General features: G+C 44.4%; 1 protein-coding gene across 6 annotated transcripts in view; it reads left to right on the forward strand.

Moving 5' to 3' along the window:
• The window catches only part of MAP7D2 (MAP7 domain containing 2), a 107,884-nt gene extending 87,073 nt beyond the window's left edge, over positions 1 to 20,811 (forward strand). For all 6 annotated transcript variants that reach the window (XM_081809066.1, XM_081809067.1, XM_081809068.1 and 3 more), the window contains 9 exons: positions 2,629 to 2,897; positions 3,507 to 3,639; positions 8,538 to 8,793; positions 9,781 to 9,885; positions 10,897 to 10,953; positions 11,612 to 11,690; positions 12,425 to 12,611; positions 15,475 to 15,747; positions 19,269 to 20,811. In XM_081809066.1, the coding sequence (XP_081665192.1) occupies positions 2,629 to 2,897; positions 3,507 to 3,639; positions 8,538 to 8,793; positions 9,781 to 9,885; positions 10,897 to 10,953; positions 11,612 to 11,690; positions 12,425 to 12,611; positions 15,475 to 15,724 (1,336 nt within the window). In that variant the 3' untranslated portion in view covers positions 15,725 to 15,747; positions 19,269 to 20,811. The remainder of the gene's footprint in view (positions 1 to 2,628; positions 2,898 to 3,506; positions 3,640 to 8,537; positions 8,794 to 9,780; positions 9,886 to 10,896; positions 10,954 to 11,611; positions 11,691 to 12,424; positions 12,612 to 15,474; positions 15,748 to 19,268) is intronic.
• Positions 20,812 to 21,637: the final 826 nt, after the last annotated feature.

Here is a 21,637-nt window from a genome sequence, read left to right on the forward strand (position 1 = left end):
GAGACTCTATGTTTCCATTCATTGATTTCTCCATTCTAGCCATTGTCTTCACAATTGCTAGCCTGAATTCCATCTCCAACATCTTGGTTATATCTGCATCCATTTGTAAATCTGCAGCATAAGTCATAATCTGAGTCTTTTCTATTTTAGGGGCTCCTCCTCCTAGTCATTCTGTTGATGGGTGTTTGAGGGAGTGTATAGAGTCCGAATTATTGACCAGAACCCAAGCAAGATGCACCTGTTTTCTTGGGACCTTAGGGTTGCTGGCCTCTTGTTTTCTCAGCTTGTCTTCTGCGGGAGGGGCCTGCCCTGCTGTTACTCAGGCAACCCTGTTGGGGTGGAGTTGCCCTGCGCCCCTGTGGCGGGGGATGGGCTCAGCAGGAATCAGTTTTTGGGGCTTTTGTTCTCTGGTGGCTTTCCCTGGCGGCTTTCCGCGTCTCGTCCGCGAGTCAGAGCCGAAGAGACTGTTTCAAACCCTCTGCCTCAGAGCAGAGAGACCTTAGTCTGTTCTTCAGTGAGCTCTCCAGGCCACACTGTCTCCGTTTCTGTCCGTGCTGCTGTAAACTGTAGCGGCCTGGGTTGTGCGCCCCTTCGCAGCGCTCCCCGTCCTGCCTCCAGGTTGGGGCACGTCTCTGCCCTTTGTGCTTCTAAAACCGCCAGCCGCTCCCAGTTCGCGCGCGCAACCCCGCCGCTCTGCCGCCGCTCTGGGTTTCCGTCCAGGGGGCTGCAGTTAGCCGGCATGACCCCGCCGCTCCGGGTTTCCGTCCGGGGACTGCAGTTCGCAGGCGCAACCCCGCCACTCCGGGTTTCCGCCCGGGGGTGGGGGGGCTGCCCTAGAGTCCTTTCCCCGCCGCTACCCGTCTGCGAGTCTGTGCCTGTCCGGAGCGCACGAGGCTGTCGCTCACCGGTGGTGTAGGATCCCCATGGCCAGGCTCCCTCCCGCTGTCGTTTATCCTCTGATATCTGCCCGCAGAATCATGGCTCCCCGCTTCGTACCTCAAAACCAACCGCCTACGATATTCTGTTTGTAGAGATCCAGATCTTCTTACATCTCAGGCTGGTTTTGTGGGTGCTCAGAGTGGTCTGGTGGATATCCAGCTCAATTCCGGGACCAGTTGAAATAGGGTCCCCTACTCCTCTGCCATCTTTCCCCCCTCCTCTGATTAGGTAACTCTTAAGCCTGTGGTGATAAATTGGCCTTTAATATTATGTTGAGTTGCTATTTTTTTTTCTCGCTGTTTTCATAGATCAAAAACAGTTCAACATTGGCAGTTCCATATGGTTCAATCTGCTACAGGACTGAGAGTGACAATTTGTAATTTATGTACAGATTACTTCTTCCTAAAGGAACTCTGCAAATGTTTCCTCCCTGTGCAACCTTCTGGGTAAAATCAGCTCCTGAAGCTAGGTTGTTACCTGTATCCTCAACACCTAGCACGCACCAGGAGCCAAGCCTAGACCAGTGTACTTATAATGGACCTTTTTTCAACATAAGACAGGCTCCTGCATTTTAACAAAGCAGTATTTCCCTGAGTGACAGTAGGCTTGTTCTCAGCTTTCACATCTTTCCAGTAGCAGGAGAGATTCTTTTAAACCTTAAGAACCTCAAAAAAAGGGCACCTCTTCTCCCCACCTCTTGGATGAATTTGCTCCTTGGCATATAAAAAGGAACTGGATATCAATCATACTTCAGTAAAGGTGAATTAAAAAAAAAGGAACCAAGGACCTTGAAGGCATTATGTTGGGTGAAATAAGCCAGAAACAAAAGGACATATACTGTATGATTTCACTTCTGTGAGGTACCTGGAGTAGTCAGATTCCTACAGAGAGAAAAAAGAAGGGTGGTTGCCAAGGGCTGAGGGAGGCAGGAATAGGGAGTTAATGTTTAATAGGTACAGAGTTGTGGAGATGGATGGTGGTAATAGTTGCACCACATTGTGAATGTACTTAATGCCACTGAACTGTACACTTAATGGCTAAAGGGCACCTGGGTGGCTCAGTCATTTAATGGCCCAACTCGTGGTTTCGGCTCAGGTCATGATCTCAGGGTCATGGGAACAAGCCCCATGTCAGGCTCCATGCTCAGAACAGAGTCTGCTTGAGATTCTCTCCCTCTCCCGCTGCCCCTCCCCCCCTCACGCCCCCTTGCCCTTTCTGTGTCTGTCTCTGTCTTTCTAAAATAAATAAGTAAAATCTTAAGAAAGAATGGCTAAGATGGTAAGTCTTATGTGTATTTTGCCACAATAAAAAAAAAAAAAGAGCTAGCTCATCCATTGCCATATGCTGAAGCCAGATCCAACACTGGTATTCATTTGAAAAGAGGTAGGACAGTGTCTAACACTTTATCCTTACGTTGTCAGTCAAACTTCAGTGAAGTTGGGACATGGCTGGGCTTCCTAAAATCTTGTCCCTTCCACCAGGGATATCTTATAGATGCCTATATTGCTATTAGGGTGATAGTACTTCAAGGACTTTTGAGTGTGTGCTAAGCGTTCCACTTGTTCCTCTTGAAGGATGAAATTGTTCATCCTTTTGGATGGATTTTTGGAACCAAGCCTGTTAGGAACCCAGAGAAGGTTCTGGGGTCAGGCTCAGTAATCATCTTCTGGCACGTTTTTGGCTTTCCAGAGCAACTTCAAAAGCGTATCCACAGTCTCCAAAGAATACGAAGCCGCCATACCCAGGATCTCCTGTGAAGTACCGCTTTCCCACCTTTCCCAGCCAGGAAACGCCCAAGAGGAAAGCAGAGAAAGAGAAGAGCAATAAGGAAAGGGAAGGTGCCCTGGCTCAGCAGGCAGCTGGCCTGTGTGGAGAGGAAGCCCCAGAGAAACATGTGGTGGACAAGCATGTCACTGAGAAGCATGTGGCCACAGGAGGGAAGGCCGAGAGCAGCGGAGGTAAGCCCTTCTTGTCGATGCTGCCCCAGGACTTGGATTTACAAGCTGGTTCTCTCTCTGCCCGGATCCATGTTGGAATCTCATGTGTGGGGGTGGGAGGGAGAGAGGGAAGGAGATTTTTCCCTGGGACAACTTTATTCCCTTACGCTGTTTTCTCAGGCTTGCGCGTTGCCCCTGAATCCTTCTCCTTGGTCTCCTATGTCTCCTGGAGGAGGGACTGACACTGGTCATGGCTTTGGAAGCTTATGGGGGTGTTGAGCTGCTTCCAGCCAGCATCAGCACTTCCCACAGAGAAGGTCTTCCTTTAGTCCTTCAAGCTTTTCCGCTAGATGCAGTGAGTTCACCCAGATGGGCACTGCGGTGGTGGCTCCTGTGGATCATGCTATCCACCCCGTCTCTCCTCCCCACCTTTCCACTACCCTCCACTGGGAAATATGGTCACAGGGTCACAGCTGTCCCATTGCAACTTCTCTGCTCAGTGGCTAATTGTGCTCATCCCAGTAACATTTCCCATCACCCACTAAGTTGGACTTTTTTGTTTCCAAGTGGCAGCTACCCTTGTGATTGCAATCAGTATTTCATTTCCCATGATCTTTTCCCCTGATGCAGCCTCAGGGAAGCCTACAGCAGGCACCACTGATGCAGGAGAGGCTGCGAAGATCCTGGCTGAAAAGAGACGACAGGCCCGGCTACAGAAGGAGCAGGAGGAGCAGGAACGGCTGGAGAAGGAAGAACAGGACAGGTATGGGGCTGCTCAACGTTTCAGTGCCATCTCGTGTAAAAGGCTGTGGTAGAAAGAGCAACTCACCTTTCTTTCTAGGGTTTGACTATTGATAAAAACTGGGCAGAAGTACAGGTCTGCATGGCAGGTGTTCAGGAGACTGCGTCTTCTACTAGATATAATTAACAACAATGGAACATTGCCCTTTTAAGACTACCTGGAAACTCATAGCTCCTGGATCTAAATGTTACCAATGGCTTCCCATTCTCCCCTTAGACTCTAGGACCAGCGAGGCCTCATAGAGCTATCAAGGGAGTTTTTTTAGCTTTGTTCATGGAATGAGATTCTCCCTGAAGATAGGAGGTTCCAGAGGTAGAGATCTTGATTCTGCTTCCCAAATCATGTTTTTTCCTTAAATTATCCTAACTTGCACCCCCAGGTGAGAGGGAGGAAGGTTGCCCAAAGGCCCCTAAGTGGGGTGGAAGCTGATGTCATTGTCCACAAGCAACAAGGTAGAGGGACTCCATTCCTGGAGCACAACAGAGGACATCATAGTAGTGGTCCTTAAATATGGGAGAGAGGTGTCGGAACCATCCGGGGAGTGCAGTGAAAATACACAGTCCTAGGCCTTACCCTGTTTCAATAGCTCACCAAAGTGTGAGAATCATTGTGTTGTTAGTACCAGGGCACTTTGGTCAAAGTACAGACAGTTCTGCCTTTTCTGATCTTTGTATTCAGAACACGTTGAAGGACAAGGTAGATTTTATCATTAAATTGATAAGGAAACTTTTAGGGTAATCACACGGTGCAGCCCAATATGTTGAGAGAATTAGCTTGACAGAAAGCAAGCCATGCTGCAGCACTTCAAGACTGGTACTGAATTTCGGGGTGCCTGGGTGGCTCAGTCGGTTAAGCGTCTGCCTTCGGCTCAGGTCATGATCTCAGGGTCCTGGGATCGAGCCCCACATCAGGCTCCCTGCTCAGCGGGAAGCCTGCTTCTCCCTCTCCCACTCCCCCGCTTGTGCTCCCTCTCTCGCTGTGTCTCTCTCTGTCAAATAAAAATAAATAAATAATTATAAAAAAAAAAAAAAGACTGGTACTGAATTTCGAGTGATAAATAATAGAATAGCCTTGATCCTTAAGTGACCTTGGCAAGTCCTTTGTGGTCTCTAATTACAGGTTTGCTGATTTATTTATTTATTTATTAAGGCTGGGCAGTAGGTCTTAATTATCACTTCTTCAAATTCTGTACTTTTCTGATGATTTTCCCACCTCCAGCCTTCTGGTCAACAGTGACACATCTTTTTGTTGAGTGGTGTGTTTGGGCTGGTTTGAGGGGGCCATAGGATGTGTGAAGAGAGGTCACAGGAGGTAAAGATGAATCACAGGACCTCAGATGACAGGCCTTGGTGATTACAGGTTCTAAGCAGGTAGGTAACATGATTGTGGCTATATGCTTAGGAAGGTGAAGTTCTTTACCTTCTAACAATCACCCTCTCTCTTACACTTCCCACACAGCCCAGCCCCTAAAAGGATTGATTGTACTTGCTGTCTTTATTTCTTCAGCTCATATTCATACTTCACACTCACATTCCTCCTAATTGCCAGACTCCTGATCCATTTCTTTGTTGACTTTGACCTTGTCAGGCTTGCCCTTGCTTCTTTGGCCTCTCCTTCTTGGTCTCTTCTGTCCACCCAGTATCCCCTCACATGTTGCCTGGACTCAACCCTCAGTCCTTGGCCAGCTTCACCTGACAAGCCCTCCGTGAGCAGTGGTGCTCCCTCCTGTTCGGCAATTTTCCTCTGGCTTCAAAAGATTTGGGGCCCACATTTCACACAACGGTTTCATGTTGAGCATTTGATGTGCTAAAGCAACTCTGCTCCCATCTCCCCTTCTATCCTCATTTTCCCTTTGCCTCATTTACCATCTGTTTCTGAAGCTAATTTCTTGTTTTGAAAACCTTCAGTACTTCCTGGTACAAGGGAGGCAGTAAATAACACATGCACACTGGTGACCTCTGACTCTGTGCCTGTGGCCCGGTCTCTTGCTAGGGCTGTGCTGTCCACTACCATAGCCTCTATTCCCATGCAGCTACCAAAATGCAAATGCACTAAAATTAAGTAAAATTCAGTTCCTGCATTTCTAGTGGTCAATAGCTACATGGCTAGCAGCTACCATATTGGATAGCACAAATCTCTAGAACATTTCCCTCATCACAGAAAGTTCCCTTGGATAGCACTGGTCTAGAACCTAGAGGCCATATCCCAGCTGCCTTATGCTTTCATCTGAGTGTGTCCCATATGCATCTCAAATTCACCATGTCCAGAGCAGGTTAGGAGAGAAGGTGCTGAAGGATGGGGTGAGAACAGATCAAAGAAGTGCAAGTTCAGGATGTTGAAGATTAAGCTTTTTTTTTTTTTTTTTTAATGAAAACTTTTAAACACACAAGGGAGAGAGAATCGTGAAACCCACACCTTGTTCACAGATTTAGTAGTTCAAGGCTAAGCATGTGTCAGGGATGTGATGCAAGTTCAAGAGGGGCCATGAGCTGGAGGATGAGAGATGGGGGTCATTACACAAAGACCCTCACCTGTGGCTATTGACAGGGATAAGGGATGCATATGCTAAATCCTGAATGATGACCATGGTGCATAGTTTTTTGGTACTTTCTACCTGGTAAGGAAGAGGGATAGGTTTGGAGTAGATGACAGGAATTAAGACAGAGGAGTGATAGAACTGCACATGTCTTGTGAACTCCAGAGGGAACTTGGTGAAGATGGCAAGGGCAAGGGGGTGGGGCAGCCTGCAGCAGCAGGACATTGGAGAAATGACGAAATCCATGTTCTCTGGTTTCTTAAGCAGGTAGAGAAAGAATGTTTGTCCTTGCAGAGGATATTGAGGGACTCAGCTTCACATAAGAACCTAGTTTTCACCTACTTTGGGAGAAGCACACTGTGGTTAATGGAGGGTATTTTGTCTGTAACAGGAGGGACAAGCAAGGGCTAATGCGCCTGTGGGGAGGAATGTGTGTTATACATGATGGTGAGGATTAGGGAGACTTAGGGGCCAAGAGGATGTGTCACTTACTCTGTGTGTGTGTGTGTGTGTGCACACGTGCGTGCGCATGCATGCATTGGGCACCTCTGAAGTCCTCATGGTAAAACAGAAGAAACAGAATGGCTTTTCAGATCCTGAAGATGAAGATAAAGATGAAGTAGCTTGTGCATTAATTCATATACAGTGTACCGTTTGTGTATTAACTTCTTGGGGACAGTCAAACCGTCTCATCAAATGAGGGATAAGAACTAAAACAGTGCTCTGAATTAATCTTTGGATAAGTTTTGTTATTGACACACCCATTTTGATACTCTTGTGTTAGACATACTTGGTCTTTCATTGAGGAATCTAAGAACTGGAGTTTCTTTCTGATTAGGCCCTGTAATGCTCTTGTCCAGAGTTGTCCAGAATGTTTGTTAATAATTTTAGTTGTTCCAGCACTGCTTTTAGGCACTACAACTTTTGCTGATGTAGAATATATTGTGCACTATTAGTATTAGGCTAATGTCTTTCAGTATTTCTTTATCTTTTAAAATATTTCTTTGGTGATACATAGGCTAATCGCCTCCACAGTTCCTGCAAGATAGGAGGATACTCTTTTTAAGTCCTGATCTGGGGCAGAGGGGGAGGGAGAGAGAGAATCTTTTTTTTTTTTTTTTAACAATTTATTTATTTATTTGAGAGAGAGAGACCATGAGCCTGGGGAGGGGCAGAGGGAGAAGCAGATTTTCCGCAGAGCAGGGAGGGAGCCTGACGCAGGGCTCGATCCCAGGACCCTGGGATCATGAACTGAGCCACCCAGGTGCCTCAGGTGCAGTCTTGCCCGTATGTCACGTTGCTGTTCAGTAACATACTATAAGATGAGTATGATTACTTATATTTTTTTATGGATTAGGAAAGTGACACACTTGTGAACGGGAAGAATGTTAGAAATGTAAAAACAAGCAGTTAGACTTTATAGGGTTTTCCCTCACTGCTTAGAGCTCTTTATCATTCTATTATCAACCATTCATCTGTGGGTGAAAAATTTCTAAATGTCATTTAATTTTCATATAGCAAAGAATAAAAGATAAAAGAGATTTTTTAACACTTCATTTTTTTTTAAAGATTTATTTACTTATTTTAGAGAGCATGAATGGGGAGAGGGGCGGAGGGAGAGGGTGAGAGAGAGAATTGCGAGCAGACTCCCCGCTTAGTGTGGGGCTCAATCTCACGATCCTGAGATCATGACCTGGGCTGAAATCACAAGTCGGATGCTTAACTGACTGAGCCACCCAGGCACCCAAAGCTAAAAGAGCTTTTTAAAGATTGGTAAAACAAATGAGAAATAGATGTTTTAATTTCTATATTAAATATAAGGGTTCTGTTGAGCATTTTCTTCCACTTGCTGCTTCAGAAGTCACGTAGCAATTGGAACCCAAAGTGAACTTTTTGAGCTCATAGTCTCTGCTCTTAAATTGCTGACTGGCACCGTTGTAGCCATCGAGACACTTGTGGGGGGTTTTTTTCAGCTCCAATTAGTTTTAAATATTTATTTCACTTAGTTTTTAAAAGAATTGTCATTAAGTAAGAATGATGGGTCTGTGGTCATTTGTAGGTTGACTAGGGAACATTTGTGTCTTCATTACGGTATGTTCACAAGTCAGTACATCATTACTCTTTGTCTTAACAGAATCTTGGTAAATGTATAGACTGAAGTGGCTTTCTGGGAAGGATGAGTCATTTTCTTGACTGGATACTAATTCAAGTGCACATATCTGTGACTGTGTTGTACCTTACGCTCCCTGTCAACACACAGTTCTTTGGCACTTTGCCTTTTGAGAATGTCATCATCTCCTAATAACAGTTATGTTCTCAAAAGGCTGGAGAGAGAGGAATTGAAAAGAAAGGCAGAGGAGGAAAGACTTCGCCTAGAAGAGGAAGCCCGTAAGCAGGAAGAGGAAAAGAAGCGGCAGGAAGAGGAAGAAAAAAGAAAGGCAGAAGAGGAGGCTAAGAGAAAGGCCAAGGAGGAGCTGTTATTAAAAGAAGAGCAAGAAAAGGAAAAACAAGAAAAAGAAAAGCAAGAAAAGGAAAAACAAGAAAAAGAAAAGCAAGAAAAAGTCATGATTGAAAAGCAGGTACTGTATGAGTCTTCATATGGACTCTCTTTATGGGCTTTAGTTAATATTAGGTAAAATGAATTAAATTTGAATGACTCATAATATTTACTTGAAGTTTTTTCTTTAACTGGGCTGGTTATTAAGTATGAGTTACTTTGGGCAATAAAAGTGAAGTTTATAGTGTTTGCAGTATGTCAGTTCACATTCCCCAACATGTAGACCCTAGGATGAGAATTTGGGTGCCGATAGTTTATTTGGGATAAGATCCCAGGAAGCTGGTAGGGAAGTGAGAGGAAATCCCATATAAGTGGACCACTGGGAGTTAGTCCCTTTGGATTCTCTAAGAGACTGTGCAGTATGCCTTAGAATTGTCCCTCTGAGGGGTGAGGAAACTGGATTATTTATCTGTGAACTCCTGCCTATCATGGTTGTAGGTCATTACTTGGGGAATTAAGTTTCTGAAACTCCTGGGGTGCCTGGGTGGCTCATTTGTTTGGGCATCCAACTCTTGATTCCGGCTCCAGTTGTGGTCTTGTGCTCATGGGATCAAGCCCCACATCAGGCTCCATGCTCAATGTGGAGTCTGCTTGGGATTCTTTACCTTTTTGTCTCCCTCCCCCTTTGCCCCCCCCACCCCACCATTTGTGCATGCATGCTCTCTCTAATAAATACATAAAATCTTGAAAAGAAAAAAACAAAAGTTTCTGAAACTCTTGGCCAGATGCACATGGCTAGAAACTGCCCTCAGACACAGAAAGATTTTGGCAGGCAGTATGGGAACGATCTGCAGGTAATTTGCATGGTGGACTGAGGGTATATGGGTGAGGCCTGGCCATGTCTGCTGTGTCATAGAGCAGGCTGTGTAAATCCACACTGAATATTGAAACAACATCCACTTTGAGGTAGATGATAAAGTGGAAGGACATGTGCATATCCCAAGGAATCCCACTACACTGTTTTCTCAGCTTAGTAAAGTCTGTGCCTTGGTTTTCCTGTCTCTGTCAGAAGGAAGCGGCAGAAGCAAAGGCCCAGGAGGCAGCTAAACAGATGCGTCTAGAAAGAGAACAGATCATGCTGCAGATTGAGCAGGAGCGACTGGAGAGGAAGAAGGTAAGAGCTAAGGATCAGGAGGAGTTAAGGTGAGGCAAGAACAGGAAATGAATCTAGTTCTGTTCTGTAGTTTTTGGGTAGAGTGATCTTAAAATTATCTAATTAGGTCAAGTTTGTTGGTAGTGCTGTTCAAATCTTCTGTATCTCCATTGGTTTTCTGTCATCTTGTTCTATTAGTAACTGAGAGAAGAGTGTTAAAAGCTCTATTTGTGATTATGGATTTATCCATTTCTTTTGTTTTATATGTTTTTGAAGCTCTGCTGTTAGGTGAATACATATTTCAGATTATTAAATTTTCATGTTGAATTGACCCCTTTATCACTAATATATGTTTATCTCCAGTAATAATTGTCTTAAAGTCCACTTTGTCAGACTTTTTATGGTTAGTGTCTACATGGTAAATATTTTTCCATCCTTTTAGTTTGAACCTATGTGTGTCCATAGAAGTATGTGTCTTGTAAACAGCATATAGTTAGGGCTTGTTATTTTAATCCAATTTCACAGTCTTTGTCTTTTCATTGGAGTGTTTCGTCCATTTACATTTAACGTGATTAGGGATAAAGTTGGGTTTAAGGAGGCTGATGATAAAGTTCCATTCCCGAGGTGTCCTAGATCCAGCCCAGGCTTTGTACTACTTTAGGCCTGAGAGCTAGGAGACCAATCTCTGGCCTCCCCTCCTGACCTGCACCTCAGCTTCACTTCCTCTAGGGTGGTCCTCTAGAATGGCAAGTGGTGATTTGTTGATTTTTAGGTAACCTACAGAGAGGAAGGAAAAAGATGGGATCTAAACTGTTGATTCTAGATACTAGTTCACTTCTCAAGCATTTGACCTTGTTCATAGGGCAGAGGTGTATATCTGCAAAACCAATGGAAAACCTTTCTGTACCCATTATCCTCTGCTAATGCTTCTCTTTTATAAGTTTTCTGACATATGAATTTGCATATAGACCCAGCTGCTTTTATATGTATTTGGTATTATAGTCCTCTTACCTGATTCTTTTTGGTTTCCAGAGAATTGATGAAATCATGAAGAGAACAAGGAAGAGTGATGTGTCTCTAGAAGTGAAGGTAGGTGTTCAGAGTGTCATTTTAGCAGTTTATGGACTGAGGAGAAAAGAATGGCACAGTATATTCAGTGGAATTGTAGGTCTTGGAGAGGAACAGCCAGAAAAACTGAATTCTTCCTACTTTGTTCCTGACTAGATTAAGGAGGCTGTACATACCTGGAAGGGAAGAGAAGTCTAAGAGGAGTTTCAGAGACAGGGTGATAATGAAAAATTTCCTCCGAGAAGTAGGGGTAGGGATGCAGAGAGAGGCACAGTAGTCCCTGAATAAAACAGAAAATGGTGGGGTGCCTGGGTGGCTCAGTCGTTAAGCGGCTGCCTTCAGCTCGGGTCACGGTCCCAGGGTCCTGGGATCGAGCCCCGCATGGGGCTCCCTGCTCCAGGGAAGCCTGCTTCTCCCTCTCCCGCTCCCCCTGCTTGTGTTCCCTCTCTCTCCGTGTCTCTCTCTGTCAAATAAATAAAGAAAATCTTTAAAAAAAAAAAAACAGAAAATGGTGACATATTAATAAGGGAAACACAGCTGATTTGTAATAAACTCAAAAGATTCCAAGAATTACCATGGAACAGGCAGATGGCTCAGCACAGTTCCAAATATCCTTTGATGCTTTTCAGAAGCACTTGTCTTTCTGTGTAAAGTCATCTTTCCCTGTGTTTGTTTTCAGAAAGAAGACCCAAAGGTGGAGCTTCAGTCTGCTGTGTGTGTAGAAAAAGAGACAAAACCAGCTGTCCTGAACAAAATAGGTGAGTGTGAGAACTGGTTCTCGGGTTCTTCCTTTCAGCAGGTACAGGCTCATAACACTTCCTGCAGGGGACAAACACCCGTGGGTCTTAAGAGCATTACTGCTAGAAGGGGACTATGTGGTTTCCCTTCTGGTGGAGTCTCCCATCTCTACCACATGTCTGTCAGCTCCATTCAGAAAGTGGTACTCTAATAGTCCCAGCACAGAAAGCTGGCCACCTCCTGGCCCATGCTACTTTCCAGGGAGACAGCTGGTCAGGTTCAATTCAGAACTGACTCTGCTATTCTACAGTGGTTTCTCCTATCTTCCAGACTTCCAGGCAGTCCAGCTCTTCTCTCTCGAGTATATTTAAAACTCCTTAGATGTGAATATATCATGGCAACCAAAGTCAGAAGGGCGTGTCCATCTCAGAGGCACTCTACATCTCTCCTTTGCCTTGGGGCTCAAGAAAACGCTATACAGAGCCTGGGGACCTGCACAGTATAAGACCCCAAGCCTCCTGAGTGGGTCAGGAGCCCTGCACAGACACTGATGATGTCATCAGTCTTCTTTTCCCTGTGTGAAGGCGATGACATGGGTTTTGTGGGGGTTTTTTTGTTTTTTGTTTTTTGCAAAAGATGTTGCACTGTTGGTAAAGCAGAGGATTAAATTAATTGCCTCAATATATATTTCCTCTGTTATTTCATTGTTCTGGATATTTTATGGTTAACAGAATGATTTTGTCTTCTCAATCAGAAATAAATGGATTAAACACTTGCCAGGAAGTTAATGGTATGGGGCGTACTGCCCCAGAAGCTTTTCCTCGAGACATTTTCTCTAATGGGCTTAAACCAATTGGGGGACTTGTTCATCTGGACACCCTTGATGGGAAATCAAACAGTCTGGATGATTCAACTGAAGAGGTTCAGTCTATGGATGTGAGGTAAGTTCATTTATTTTGCATATGAGCCTCATCTCTTCTCCAAACACCTCCACTGCCTCTTCATTGATTTTTTTCATCTTTTATACACCTGAATCAACTAAAGTAGGTTCCATTGGCATTGGAAAGCTATCAGTGGTTTATTAGTGTCTTAGGTCGGTTCCTTAGAAGTAGAGCCTGGGAGGGGTGCCTGGGTGGCTCAGTGGGTTGAGCGTCCAACTCTTGGTTTCGGCTCAGTTCATGATCTCATGGGTCATGGAATTGAGCCCCATGTCTGACTCTGTGCTCAGCAGGGAGTCTGCTTGAAGATTCTCGCCCTCTGCCTCTCCCCGACTTGTGCATGCATACGTGCGTGTGTGTGTATGTGCGTGCGCCGTGTGCATGTGCTCTCTCTCTCTCAAATAAATAAATATTAAAAAAAGAAGTAGAGCCTGGGATAGGTATTCTAAGGCATGGGATTTATAGGGAAAGAGTTCTCTGGAGCAAGTGGAGGATGGGAAGCAGGATGGGGCAGGGGAAGTCACTAAGCAAGGATTATTTCAGCTGATCCTATGGGAGCTCTGGAGGATGAATTTCTACCAGAGAGTGGTCAGATTAAGGGAGGCAGCCTTTGTGCCACTGTATCCATCAGTCATTGAGTGTGGTCACCCAAGGTGGGGGAGGCAGGTCTAACTACTGTGGGCATAGGGCTCCTGTCAGCCAAAGGCAGTTGTTCAGAGAAAGGGTGGCAGCTATGAGCTATTAGCAGCCTGCTCTCTCTGCAGCTGGAAGACGGCTGCACCTATAGCCAAAGGGGATCTGAGTGGAACACCAACAGGACTCACTGTATCCAGTGTCTTATGTTAAATAAACTTGTCATTGGGGACTTGATAAGGAATCTAATTTGCTCTCAGGTGCTAAAATCTTAAGGAATTCTTAAACTAGTGTGTTTGTAGATGATATCACCTGGCAAATTAATCCCAATCAAAAGGAGAACTCAGCATGTGGTTGGGGCAGAAACACTGGAAAGAGAGAGCCTTGGGCAGGGCAGTTGAGTGGGGGCAGCAGTCTGAGTCCGGAGGCAGTGACAGTGTTTTGCAAAAGTTCTGTCAGAGCTCCAGCTGGCCAGAGCTTACCCTTCTCTCCTTGGCTGTGAATTCTCAGCTTCGTCTGGGGAGGAGGGTATTTCCTAGGGCACAGTGATTGTAAATATCCCAGCTTGTGCATCCTGGCCTTGAGCCAGATATGTAAAAACCCAGGGTTCAGCACCCCGTCACCAGTAGAGCAAATTCTACAGACAGCCCTTGCCTCCATCGTCGGTCTCCTCAGCCCCCAGGGTAAAACAGCTGAGGCATCTTAAACATTAAGGCAACATCTATGCCCCCACCCCATGTTGAGCCTACCTCTGCTTATTCTTTATATCTCTGGGAGTGGGGTAGGGGATAAGACAGCACCCGCCCGGGTTTAAGAAAGCGAAGGGGCTTTGTATGTGCTCCGAGTTCTCCTGTGGCCCCCTCTGCATTTAGAGAGAGATGACTCCTGGAGGTTGTGTCCAAGCTTGTGGAATTTTCTCCTCATGCTCTGACCAGCTGTTTAAACCCAGGGAAAGGAGGCAAGGTAAGGTGGAGATGGGGTGGGTGTTTCTGCTGATGGGGCAGTTTTCCCAGGCTCCAGCCACCAGAAGTGGTGTTAGGTCTTCTACTGCCCCTTAACTAGGCTGAGTATGAGGGAGATGGATTTTCTGAGTTTCTTCAGTTCAGCTGGTTTTTGTAGATTCTTCTCTCAGATCTTATCAAGGAAGAAAAGAACAGTCAAACCTGGCAACAGCCCTACTCTGGCTGTTAAGAAAGACTCCGAGTGATGGGACCTCACATGCCAGCCCACCACTCATCTGAGCTAGGCCTGTGGTTGACACAGCTGTGAAACTCCTTCTTCCATCTCTAGGTTGAAGAGAGAGAGAGCCAGGCCTGCTGGGCAGGAGTTGGATAAGTCAGGGTGGAGTGGGGCCTCACTTTAGAGAGGGAACATGGGAGAGATTTGCTCTGCAGGTGACTGGCTGGATGGTGGGGTCCTTATTAACAATGGCTCCCTGGGGCGCCTGGGTGGCTCTGTCGTTAAGCGTCTGCCTTCGGCTCAGGCCATGATCCCAGGGTCCTGGGATCGAGCCTCGCGTCGGGCTCCCTACTCTGCGGGAGCCTGCTTCTCCCTCTCCCGCTCCCCCTGCTTGTGTTCCCTCTCTCTCCGTGTCTCTCTCTGTCAAATAAATAAGTAAAATCTTTAAAAAAAAAAAAAAAATGGCTCCCATCTAAACTGAACACTTACTGCAGGTGGCTCTACACAGACTTCCTAGGTATGATCACATCACGCTCAGAGGAGCCCTGGCAGGGAGAAATGAGTATTCACCCCATTGTACAGCAGAAGAAACTGAAGCCAGGGGAGAAAAAGCAGCTCGTCCAAAGTGGCACTGCAAAAGAAAAGTGGCACCAGGAGCCCCAGTGCTGACTAGGGCCCTTCCTCAGCTCAGTTTTAACTTCTAGCATTTGCTTTCTATTTGGGTTTCCCATTTTGAAGGTTTTGGAAGTGGTTGGCTTCTCTGCACTGCTGGTGCCTTTGGTTTTTATTTTCTTTCTTCCTGTGGACAGTGTGAACTTGGCCTTCACAGCCCTGCTCAGTCCACTTCCCTTGTTCTCCTCCATGGGGGCCTTGTGTCTATCAGTGTCTCAGAGTTGAACTAACTTGTATTTTGTGTAGAATGTTTCACACCAGCTCTGGCTTTAAATGCATCTTCTCTAGAAGAGTAATATAACCAAATATTGCAAATAGAATTAATTTTTGCCTCTTTCTCTCTCTCTACCTCTCTCCTTCTCTTCCCCTCCCCACATTCCAGTCCTGTTTCAAAGGAAGAGCTTATCTCCATCCCAGAATTTTCACCAGTAAGTGAAATGATTCCTGGGGTGTCTCTGGACCAAAATGGAACTGGTAATGCCCGAGCACTTCAAGATCTCTTAGATTTCACCGGCCCCCCCATGTACCCTAAGCGATCCAGTGAAAATCTCAGCCTGGATGATTGTAACAAAAACCTGATTGAAGGATTTAACAGTCCTGGCCAAGAAAATACTCTGAACACCTTCTGTTGACAAATACATCTCTTTAACGAAAGGTATAGTACAGTCTTTTGATTATAGTCTAAATTTATACCTCTCCAACTGGGGTTTGTGAAGGTGGGATAAACATCACTCAGTCTCTTGGATGGTCAGTTTTATTTGAAAAGTACAAACGTGAACATGAATACGGGTGTCACACGTTTTTCAAAAGTTCTGCACTAGGCCAAATGTAGTTTACAACAGACCTACATTAGTATCTGTTTATATTAACTGAAAGTAATCCAAAGAGGGTTTCACTCTTACAAAAACAAAAGACAAAATGTGAAAATAGTATTCAGTGTTCGTCTTGGAGCCAGCTGTTACAGAAGCTTGAGAGTAGTGAGAGTAGCTCTGCCAAGCTCCTTCCTGAGAACTGCACTCAATTCAGCTGCCATAGCTTTGCACTGTCTGTGAGCATCTGTGCTTTATCTCCATTTATTTGGCACATCCATTGGCAAGATGTGTCCTAAAGTGTCAGAAAAGCCTAAGAGGTTATTTTTGAGCCTGGAAATGCTCAAAAATTTTTTCATGTAAGTTAGTGGTAATTGCTTCTTCACCTTATGCCATTACAGAAGGTTTCATAGGAAGGTTCTTTCAGATGGGGGGAAAACCTGCAACACATACACGGTAATCGAGATGGATTTCAAGTAAATCCTTTGTATGAGAGCCTTCACTGCCACACTCCACCGTGCCCGCCCCTGCTGTTTGGGGTTTGTGGATGGGTGTGTGTGTTGAGAAGCACTGCTTAAAGTTTGACCAGCCATCTGTCTGCAGTAGCACCATTTTTAGAGGCAAAGAGAGAATGCTGTAATAGTGGTGCAAGGTGGGTTTTGTTTTGTTTTGTTTTAGATTTTTTATTTATTTGACAGAGAGAAGGGGAGAGAGGGAGAGAGCAAGCACAAGCAGGGGAAGCAGCAGGCAGGAAAGAAGCAGGCCTCCTGCCGAGCAGAGAGCCTGACATGGGACTCGATCCCAGGACCCTGGGATCATGACCTTAGCCAAAGACAGATGCTTAACCGACTGAGCCACCCAGGCGCCCCACAAGGTGGTATTAATAAAATGAATGTCTCCCCTAGTTTTACTCAGTGACATTCCACGTTCTATCTACAGTCATTTATATACAGTGATGAGCATTGGGCCAAATGATTTGCTGTTCTATTGACCCATCTTTTAAAGCAAACATTTATTCTTGGATCACACCTGAGGGAGTGGAGGAATGGAGAACTGAAGTTTGTGTCCCAAAGCTTTTGTTCCCCGCCTTTGGCCTTTTTTATTGCCAAAATGGGTTATAAACACTCTGCATTTGTGTGACTTAGTTATACATACCTCACATTGGATTTACTTCAGTTTGGGCCTTATTTGTTTTTGATGATGAAAACATAATTAGAATCTATCATCAAATCCTTTCATAACTTAATTCCAATTGTCCTCCCACTTTAGACTCTTCAAAACATTTTTTTAAAAGATTTTGTTTATTTATTTGACAGAGAGAGAGAGAGCGACAGCAGGAACACAAGCAGGGGGAGTGGGAGAGGGAGAAGCAGGCTTCCCGTTGAGCAGGGAGGCAGACGCTTAATGACTGAGCCACCCAGGCGCCCCTCTTCAAAACATTTTTATATTCTCAGCACACTCTCACTTTCTTTTTTAAAAATTTTATTTTATTTAAATTCAACTAATTAACATATATATCATTAGTTTCAGAGGTGGAGTTCAGTAATTCATCATTTGCATATAACACCCAGTGCTCATTACATCACGTGCCCTCCTTAATGCCCATCCCCCAGTTACCCCAGTCCCCCACCCACCTCCCTTCCAGCAACCCTCAGTTTGTTTCCTAGAGTTAAATGTCTCTTATGCTCCACTCCTATAACACAACTTCAATGCCTGATATGATATAGTCCAACCTTTCTGTTTCTCAAATGAGGAAACATGGGGTTCCTGGCTGGCTCAGTGAGTAGAGCATGCAGCTCTTGATCATGGGGTTGTGAGTTCAAGCCCCATGTTGGGCAGAGAGCCTACTAAAAAGAATATTAAAGTATTTTGGGGCACCTGCCTGGGTCAGTCGGAGGAGCATGAGACTCTTTTTTTATTTTTTTAAAGATTTATTTATTTGAGAGAGAGAGAATGAGAGAGCACATGAGAGGGGGGAGGGTCAGAGGGAGAAGCAGACTCCCTGCCGAGCAGGGAGCCCGATGCGGGACTCGATCCAGGGACTCCAGGATCATGACCTGAGCCGAAGGCAGTCGCTTAACCAACTGAGCCACCCAGGCACCCGGAGCATAAGACTCTTGATCTCAGGGAGTTTGAGCCCCATGTTGGGTGCAGAAATTACTTAAGTAAAATCAAATGAGGAAACAGGTTGGGGAGGCCACACGACCAAGGTCACTGTATTTTGTGTACATCTTCCTGTGCTCAGCTTTCGGCTGTAGATAGTGCATCTCTTCTCTTGACTCTTGGGAAAGAAGTTGTGGCCCTTTCACACATGGCAGGTAATTTTTGGAATAAACCATGTCCCTAGAGAGTATTATGCTAAGTGAAATAAGCCAGCAAGAGAAAGACAAATACCATATGATTTCATTCATATGTGGAATTTGAGAAACATAACAAATGAGCAAAAGGGGGAAAAAAAAGAGGCAAACCAAGAAACAGACTCTATTTTTTATTATGTTATGTTAATCACCATACATTACATCATTAGTTTTTGATGCAGTGTTCTATGATTCATTGTTTGTGTATAACACCCAGTGCTCCCTTCAGTACGTGCCCTCAATACCCATCACCAGGCTAACCCATCCCTCCACCCTCCTCCCCTCTAGAACCCTCAGTTTGTTTCTCAGAGTCCATAGTCTCTCATGGTTCGTCTCCCCCTCCGGTTCCCCCCTCCTTCATTTTTCCCTTCCTTCTCCTAATGTCCTTCATGCTATCGAAACAGACTCTGAACTCTAGAGAACAAACTGATGGTTACCAGAAGGGAGGTGGGTGGGGGGGATGGGTGAGACAGGTGATGGGGATGAAAGAGGGCCCTCGTGCTGATGAGCACAGGGTGATATAAGGAAGTGTTGAATCACTATATTGTACACCTGAAACTAACAGTACACTGTATGTTAACTGAATTAAAAACTTTAAAAAGAATGGGATAGAAATAAACATATATAAGCATGTGTTTTGTTAGTTGTTTGTTTTGACTGCATTTGGCTTCTTAAATAAGTTGTCTTCTGAAATCTTAAAATGTGTTGGGGGGTTTTTGTTGTCCTAATGGCTGGGGGGCAGCACTGCCATTTAGAAAGCAGAGTTCGGGACATTAAGCATCCTGCAGGTTTTAGGACAGTCCCACCCAAAGAGAATTTGGCCACTTAATAGAATAGTCCTACCCAAAATGCTGTAGCACCTCAGTTGAAACATACTTTATGAGCCAAGGAAAATATAATTACCAAGAAGGTAGAAAGTCCCAGAGGGTGTGATCATTTTAGTGAGAGAGAATAGGTACAATGTGGTCTCTTCATTGATTTCACGTGGTTTTGTTTTTGAATTGACACAGGTGGTGTTTGGAGAACCCATGAAGCTGCTGGTAGTCAAATCCAAGCTGCTGGTCCTCTGAAGAAGCTTCTGTTGTCCTAAATCCCTGGATTCCAAATTATTAGATCAAAATGTAACTGTATATTCCTAGTTAGTATGTCAAACACTGGCCACTCTTGATAGAAACCTTGAAACATTGGCCTTGTTGGGCTTTAGCAAAGTTTCATGTTACAGTTCTATTTATGAGCTTCAGCTGCTGATAAAGCACTTCCTGTACTACTTTATTATCATAGTGATCCTCTGAATAGCCCAGGTGATTCTGTGTTGGAAATTCACCTTATAACTGTTCTTATTCCCAAAGTTGGAGTACATAAACATGTAGATGTCTTTTCCTATAAATATTCTAGACATTAACCCAGACTCTACTTAAACATATATACTGAACTTGAGCTGCTTATCTCCTTGTTTGTGTTTAGAAGAAATTCCAGAGGGTTTTCCCCCTTCTCTGGGGTTTCTTTGTTGGAAGTTACTATCAAGAAGCTTTTTTAAAATATATTAAGCTTAGCCACCTGTAAAATGTGTTGCCCCACATTACTCCTTGGGGACCTAACAGAATAAGTCTGGTTGATTATGGAAACAAGCACTGCGGAATGATTTCTGTTCACTTATGCATTTTCTTATAGACGTGGGCACCTCAGTCTAGCAAGGATCTTGTCATTGTTGCACCTTAAAAAATCTCCAAGCCATTGAGTGGCTTTTGGACCGAAGGAAGTTTGAATGAATTGTGTGTCTCATGCACAGGTGGTTGGTTTTCATGTTGTTGCTATTGCTTTTCTCTTGGATCTTGGGGCCCTTGTTTGTTTGCTCCTGTGTTTGCTCAACTCTGATGAAGCCAGGCACAAGTGAAAATGATAGTGCTCTGGAACAAGGGGGCCCTGAACTGGACCCAATATATCACTTTGACTTCAACATAAAAAGATCTGAGCGGGGGACAAATGACACTAGAATGTATACTCCACGTGTTTCATGCACATTTTCAAGACACATATAATAATGTGTTTTCTTAATTTTATTTCTTGTGGTGAAATGTGACTTTCAAATTAAAATGACCTTCTTTGAAACTTTTTTTTGACTTGTACGATAAAGCGTTTGGAAAGATCCATAATTTTGACTGAGGTTTGCAACCAGGAGATAAAAAGAAGTCTCAATAGTAATCTTGTTCATGTGCTTTTAAAACCAGCTACAGTTTAAGACTTTATTAGTTATGGAAACTGTGTATGTTTGTGTATGTGTATATATTAAATAAAATACATGCCTCCAGTAATGCAGTGCCATTGATCTTGATGCATATCGGGAAAATCCCTTTTATGACAAGCACACAGAAAATGATAGCATGGTCTGACTTTCAAAAAATGCCTCACCATCTTTCTTACAGCTTTATTTTGCTAAATGTCTGTTTTGTTGTGATCTGTTGTACCTCACAGCACCATTGTGACCATGGTGATGCCTCATTTGCATGATGTGTATGTTGTGTTTAACGTGAAATACATTTTCATTGAAGAGTCTGATGGCTTGCTAGTGTTTTGTTTGTTTCTGTAGGCTCAGTGAAGAAATGTTCTGAAACCAAATCACATTTTTAAAAACCTATGTGGGGAAAAACCAAAAATCCTGTGTTGGTGTCCTTTCCTTGTCAAACTCATTAAAATTTCTCTGTTGTCAGTTCCAAGTGCAGCCAACTGTGGAAATAAGCTTAAGTGATGAGCTGTCCCCAGGACATGATGAACTTCTAGGTACAGTAAAGTTGCTGTACTTTCATAACACTGATGTAGGCAATTCTAGCTAGCTAAGATGTGGTTAACCTTAGTGTAATCCACAAAAACATTCCACATAGCAATCTGGCATTTAAACAGAATTATAATGGATATGGTGACCCTTACTTTCCAGTAAGCTAAAACCCAGACCAGCTTTTTTTTTTTTTTTTTTTGTATCTGATTCACGGCTTGTCTATATAGCCTGGGAGACAGTACCAGCCAAGACCAAGAGCCAGGAGGGCAGAACCGGAATGGGAATGTTGGAACCCTCATGATAACTTTCTGGGCTGCCGTCTCTAAAGCCAGGGATCCAGTCAATGCAGCCCACCTCAGCTCTGCTGACAAAACCTCTGTTGAGTGCACAGGAGTGGACATTCTCTTTCCCTATGCTGGTCTTTGACAGTGGCATTACAAGTAGCTTCTGTCATCTTGAGCCCTGGCCACAGGTCGTGGTGGTGGCCAGTCACTCCTAAGAGCAATTTTTATTTTATGAACATTCTAAATTTTTCTTAGTATGTACAGGTTTTCTACTAGTCAAATGCTTTGTAAACTAAATTTGGAAAGCAAATGTAAAGAACTA

This window comes from Leptonychotes weddellii, chromosome X, assembly GCF_054177405.1.
Source record: "Leptonychotes weddellii isolate Sample4059 chromosome X, ASM5417740v2, whole genome shotgun sequence".
In the NCBI taxonomy this organism is placed as follows: Eukaryota; Metazoa; Chordata; class Mammalia; order Carnivora; family Phocidae; genus Leptonychotes; species Leptonychotes weddellii.